General features: G+C 41.5%; 1 protein-coding gene across 1 annotated transcript in view; it reads right to left on the bottom strand.

Annotated features, from left to right (window-relative positions):
• Positions 1-3,025: 3,025 nt before the first annotated feature.
• Positions 3,026-6,976, bottom strand: part of LOC110506176 (major intrinsically disordered Notch2-binding receptor 1-like) — a 55,536-nt gene continuing 51,585 nt past the window's right edge. Inside the window, exon 5 of the mRNA XM_036963925.1 lies at positions 3,026-6,621. Coding sequence (XP_036819820.1) covers positions 6,424-6,621 — 198 coding nt within the window. The 3' untranslated portion in view covers positions 3,026-6,423. The remainder of the gene's footprint in view (positions 6,622-6,976) is intronic.

Here is a 6,976-nt window from a genome sequence, read left to right on the forward strand (position 1 = left end):
TAGGATGGTGCCAGGTTTCCTCCAGACGTGACACTTGGCATTCAGGCCAAAGAGTTTGATCTTGGTTTCATCAGACCAGAGTGTCTTGTTGCTCATGGTCTGAGAGTCCTTTAGGTACCTTTTGTCAAACTCCAAGTGGGCTGTCATGTACCTTTTACTGATGAGTGGCTTCCTTCTAGCCACTCTAGCGTAAAGATCTGATTAGTGGAGTGCTTCTGGAAGGTTCTTCCATCGCTACAGAGAAACTCTGGAGCTCTGTCAGAGTGACCATCGGGTTCTTGGTCACCTCCCTGACCAAGTGCACTGTAGCTCATAAGGTAACATGGCGTCAGAAGTGGCATCCGAACCCACATCTAAAGTAACAGCATTGGCTTCAAGTCTATGTTTTAATGAAGTCCCGCTATAGTTGTCACGGTCGTCCTCCTCTTCATCTGAAGAGGAGAGGCGAGATGGATCGGAAGACCAAAATGCGGCGTGGTAAGTGTCCATGGTAAAATCTTTAATCAAGAAAGACTGAACACTATACAAAAGAGTAACAAAAACAATAAACCAAATTCGACCGTGAAGCTACAAAATGAGACCTGTGCTGAAACAAGCCATCAACATAGACAATCACCCACCAACAAACAGTGCAACCCAGGCTACCTAAGTATGATTCTCAATCAGAGACAACTAATGACACCTGCCTCTGATTGAGAACCATACTAGGCCGAAACATAGAAATACCCAAATCATAGAAAAACAAACATAGACTGCCCACCCAACTCACGCCCTGACCATACTAAATAAATACACAACAAAGGAAATAAAGGTCAGAACGTGACAATAGTACTATATTACATGTAAAAAGCCACTGTTACAGCAAGGGCTAAATACAGTTGAAGTTGGAAGTTTACATACACTTAGAGTCATTAAAACTCATTTTTCAACCACTCCACACATTTCTTGTTAACAACTATAGTTTTGGCAAGTCGGTTAGGACATCTACTTGGTGCATGACACAAGTAATTTTTCCAACAATTGTTTACAGACAGATTATTTCACTTATATTTCACTGTATCACAATTCCAGTGGGTCAGAAGTTTACATACACTAAGTTGACTGTGCCTTTAAACAGCTTGGAAAATTCCAGAAAAGGATATCATGGCTTTAGAAGCTTCCGATAGGCTAATTGCCATAATATGAGTTAATTGAAGGTGTACCTGTGGATGTATTTCAAGGCCTACCTTCAAACTCAGTGCCTCTTTGCCTGACATCATGGGAAAATCAAAAGAAATCAGCCAAGACCTCAAAAAAAAATTTTTAGACCTCCACAAATCTGGTTCATCCTTGGGAGCAATTTCCAAACGCCTGAAGGTACCACATTCATCTGTACAAACAATAGTACACAAGTATAAATACAATGGGACCACGCAGTCGTCATACCGCTCAGGAAGTAGACGCGTTCTGTCTCTTAGAGATGAATGTACTTTGGTGTGAAAAGTGCAAATCAATCCCAGAACAACAGCAAAGGACCTTGTGAAGATGCTGGAGGAAACAGGTACAAAAGTATCTATATCCACAGTAAAACGAGTCCTATATCGACATAACCTGAAAGGCCGCTCAGCAAGGAAGAAGCCACTGCTCCAAAACCGCCATTAAAAAAGCCAGACTACGGTTTGCAACTGCACGTGGAGACAAAGATCGTACTTTTTGGAGAATTGTCCTCTGGTCTGAAATATAACTGTTTGGCCATAATGACCATCGTTATGTTTGGAGGAAAAAGGGAGAGGCTTGCAAGCCAAAGATCACCATCCCAGCCATGAAACATGGGGGTGGCAGCATCATGTTGTAGGGGTGCTTTGCTGCAGGAGGGACTGGTGCACTTCACAAAATAGATGGCATCATGAGGAGGGAAATTATGTGGATATATTGAAGCAAGATCTCAAGACATCAGTCAGGAAGTGAAAACTTGGTCGCAAATGGGTCTTCCAAATGGACAATGACCCCAAGTATACTTCCAAAGTTGTGGCAAAATGGACAATGACCCCAAACATACTTCCAAAGTTGTGGCAAAACGGCTTAAGGACAACAAAGTCAAGGTATTGGAGTGGCCATCACAAAGCCTTGACCTCAATCCCATAGAAATTTTGTGGGCAGAACTGAAAAAGCGTGTGCGAGCAAGGAGGTCTACAAACCTGAATCAGTTACACCAGCTCTGTCAGGAATGGTCCAAAATTCACCCAACTTATGTAAACCTCTGACCCACTGGCAATGTGATGAAAGAAATAAAATCTGAAATAAATCATTCTCTCTACTATTATTCTGACATTTCACATTCTTAAAATAAAGTGATGATCCTAACTGACCTAAGACAGGGAATTTTTACTAGGATTAAATGTCAGGAATTGTGAAAAACTGTGTTTAAATGTATTTGGCTAAGGTGTATGTAAACTTCCTACTTCAACTGTAGTTCAGGTCTATGCTAACTATACTGTAAACCTCATAATAATCTGTCAGTGTGGTTTCATTTGACACTTTTCTCCATCAATGTGTGCTATAAAAGGTTGATTATTGAACTAGAGTTTAGTCAACAGAGCGATGCATAATTACTGACCATTTTATAAAGCACATTGCTGAAGAAGTGTCAAATTAAATCACACTGCAAGATTATAATGCGTTTTATTGTATTTGTCACCCCAAGTGTTATCAGTGCAGTTGTAGTCCAGTATTCTAGGCCAAATCCTGGACTCCAGTACCAACAATCCCCCTGGGCCAGGTTCCTTGTCGGCTGGCCCAGTTAGAGTTTTCTATGAGGAACATCAGACAGTTCTCACTGGGGATGTACAGTATAGCAGACTCAATGTGGACTTGGCTCAGTTAGAAACTCCTCTAAGGCCTAATTTATAACCTACATAGGTACGGACGCAAGCACTACGATTAGCTTAGCAAAATGGTGATCCTACGTAGTCGCATAGCAAAAATACCCTAACGTGTGCAGCCCCGCAATTTGTAACTCGACCCAAGTACGCAGGATCGTCATTTTGAGTAGCTAATTGTGTTCTTGTGTTGCATACGTATGTACGTAAAGTATAAATTATCTAATTTATTTCTAAACCAGTGATCTGGACATGTTCATAAAGTGCCTCAGGGCTAGACCGGTTCTGCTTTTTAAATTATAATGAATAAGGAAGAAGACCTGATCTTAGATCAGCACTTTTACTCTGAGATGCTTGATTGATGTATACTGTACGGTCCCTGACCTTTTCACAAATCCTCCTGTATTAGTCTAACCGGAGTATTATGCAAACGATGAACTGAAGAACACTAAAAAGAATCTCATAAATGAATAGTGAACAGCTAGATAAAAACATAATAAAACCCTCAGAAAACCACAGGCTTTGTGATGCTGAGTAATATTATGTCATCTCTCCACTGAACCTCTTCTTCGAACTGAAGACGAAATAAGTGAACGATAAAAAAGTATCACACAACAATAAAGAGTAACTATGACAACCTCTTCACACAGCCAATATTCATTTCAAAGGACACCTAAAAACAACAGTTGCTACTTTGCGAGAGAGAGGTCCAGTCACACAGACACAGTAACAGTCAGAACAGTTGCCTTTTATTGTGGTATATTCCAGTTTACACCTGTTGCCATGATGTGTGCATCTAACTATTTACAGACTACTACAGTGTGCTGCGGCTCACAGTTCCTGTGTTGAAGGCAAATCCACTGGGTAATCATTACACTGCTCAGGGGAGAAGTTCCCCCTAGGTACAGATCTAGGATCAGCTTCCCCTCCCCAATCCATCGGTGAGGAAAATGCTAAAGTGACCCAAGATCAGCATCTAGAGGCATCTTCGTAGGTCAGCGTTTTTCATCCTGAATCTTGTTCTGGAGGCAGCTCTGCAGAGTGGTCACTAGAGGGCGCAGCCACAAAGTTATCAAATCTGATTTTAAACCTAACCCTAACGTTAACCACACTGCTAACCCTAATGCCTAACCCTAACATTAACCACACTGCTAACCCTAATGCCTAACCCTAACATTAAATAACATTTTTACAATATAGACAATTTTGACTTCGCATCTGACATATCTAAGGAGGATTCGCTCAATTCTGCCTCCAGAACAAGACTGATGACAATAAAAGTCAACCGGCAGTAACTTCACCCTTCACCCATTAGGTGGGGGGGCTCAACTCCAGTCCTCTCCTAACGGTCAAACCTGACATCAAACTGAGTGGTCCAGTGCTTCATTATCAGGTTATAGTGTCTACTTTTCAACGATTATATTAAACAAGAGTAATTCTAATGTTTACAACCTGAAGTGCGTACTTCCTCATGTACATTTTTGCAGTATGACAATGTTCTCTCCCATTTGTGCCAGGAACACCTGAAGTGGCAAATAAATCACTAGCATAAAAGGTTGTGTCCCAAGCCAACTAAATTGCAGACGTTGCATTGCATCAACCAACGGTTACTTGCCACGTCATCAACTGCAGTCAGGCATCAGATTGCTACATCATAGGATGTGGTTAGCTGATATCTTAAACATCTATCCAGGCGTTTTGATATCTGCCAGGAGTCTGCAATGTAGTCAGCCTGGAACACAGCCTAAATGAACTAACTTGAGAGGGAAACCAAGGAGGACTGGAGTAGAGCATCCCCTGGTTTACTGTTAGCTGAGTGACGTGTGTGTGATCGGCCATCTTGGTTTGCATACTGTCTCTGAGCTCAGGTTCATGAGTGGAGATGTGAATCTCACGTTGTGTCCCAGAACTATGAAAGAGCTTCCCCAACCTTTCATCACCACCGCTACAGTTGATGATGAGACAAGGACGTTCTTCAAAACTGTTGCCTTAACGGCAGGCAGTTTGCATTCAGTGGTTTTAAGGCCTCTTAGGAGACTAGATGGGTAGGCAGGGCTTGAGTGGAGGGACTGTTTCTTTACTTGAATCAGATTCTTACGAAGTGTTACAATGCCTTATAAACCTTCATAGCACATTCAAAGCACATTGGAATGCAGTCATGGACCGTTACCAAGCTGTACAGTAAAGCAACGAGACATGGGGCTACTAAGATGTCATACATCTACGATACATCATAACCTATTGTGTCGTATTGCTTAATTAATACAACATGTCATAATGCTCTATAGAAGGTGCTATGAATGTTTATAAGGTGACACAGCACCTCATAAGAAGCTTCTGCAAGTGTTAGTGTTTCTGACAGCCTGGGAGATTGGTGCAGTCGATACCACTGACTGAACTAATACAAGTGTCTCTCCCAGTGACTGAACTAATGCAAGTGTCTCTCCCAGAGGTGCTCAGTTAGTCAACAGTAGAAACGTCAAGTATTTACTGTATTAAAGACTCTCACAAGGCAAATAATAACTCCCTACTTCAGAGCTCCCTACTGCAGCTATGTGCTTTTGGCTAGTAGTTAAACTATCTAAAGCAAGGAAAGGAGAACAACATTCAACTTAATTCTGCTCAAGAGACGATGAGAAATGATATGTGTGTTTTGCTCTCTCTGTGAGTAATGCTACTTTCAATACATTCAGGTTAGCTCTGTAGTGTTTTATATTGTTTTTACAATCTACTGTATGTACTGTCTGTTATTCGTCTATTTCAACTACAGTACTTCAATATACTGTATATGTCTATTTAGAAAAGGCATTGCACAAAATCCCATGAATTAAAACTCTGGTTATTATTATAATAGATAAAGATAAATCATATCTGGTGCACCTCATCACATTCTACCAGATAATTCATCCAAAAATAACTCTCATTAAAATACATTATACAGCAATTATAGTAAAATAAAAATATCAGAAGCTGTGTACAGAAACAAATCCAGCTGTCGACCGTATACTGTACAGATCATCTGTTTCAGTTCACAAAAACATTGGCTGGGTAGCCGCTTTGTTGCTTTTGTTTGGATTGCAGATTGCCCCTTTAACGAAGAGAAAAAGTGAAATAAACATTGTTCTCGTAATATTCTGGAACATCGTACACCAATACAATATAAATGGAAATGTAAAAGATATACTGTAGACATTGTGTACCGTCTGTCTTTCATCATAAATACACAAATGTCAATAAGTAAATATAGGCAACAATAGAAAAGATCAAACTTGCAACATTCCCCTCTGAACAAAGTCATTTTGAATGTGTACTGACGATTTCCTAATACCAATGCCCATCCCGTGGCATAACAACTAAACCATGAACATAGGTCAGATTCACATTAAACAATACATGTACCTCACTCTTCAAACGTCCACATAGCCAATCAGAGGGCTGCTCCTGTAATTGGACTGATACCTTATAGCTCACACGTATTCAGTCCTTTTACAATTAGCCAGAATAAACAGGGGCAGAGGGAAAGTGTGCGACTTTGAGCACTTCGTAGAGCACGACTTGGAGCACTTCATGACTTCATAGTGCATATGGGCACAACGATGACCAGGATCACAGTGCAGGCGGCCGCGGCAATCAGTGCTCCAATCTTGCACACCTTGGCCCTCCGAAACTCCGCTTCCTTCCTCTTCAGCAGCGAATCGTAACCCGGCGTGTAGATATCCTCCATCCAGTACTCCAGGTTATTGGGGTTCAATGACTCCTGCGTCTGAAAAGGAAAGAAGGGGTTTGGGGTGGAAAGGACATCTGGAGGTCAGGTCAAACAGTTTTGCCCACTAGGATGTGATTTTAGCAGGGTTTGGGGTGGAAAGGACATCTGGAGGTCAGGTCAAACAGTTTTGTCCACTGGGATGTGATTTTAGCAGGGTTTGGGGTGGAAAGGACATCTGGAGGTCAGGTCAAACAGTTTTGCCCACTGGGATGTGATTTTAGCAGGGTTTGGGGTGGAAAGGACATCTGGAGGTCAGGTCAAACAGTTTTGTCCACTGGGATGTGATTTTAGCAGGGTTTGGGGTGGAAAGGACATCTGGAGTTCAGGTCAAACAGTTTTGCCCACTGGGATG

Source organism: Oncorhynchus mykiss, chromosome 26 (assembly GCF_013265735.2).
Source record: "Oncorhynchus mykiss isolate Arlee chromosome 26, USDA_OmykA_1.1, whole genome shotgun sequence".
Lineage (NCBI taxonomy): Eukaryota > Metazoa > Chordata > Actinopteri > Salmoniformes > Salmonidae > Oncorhynchus > Oncorhynchus mykiss.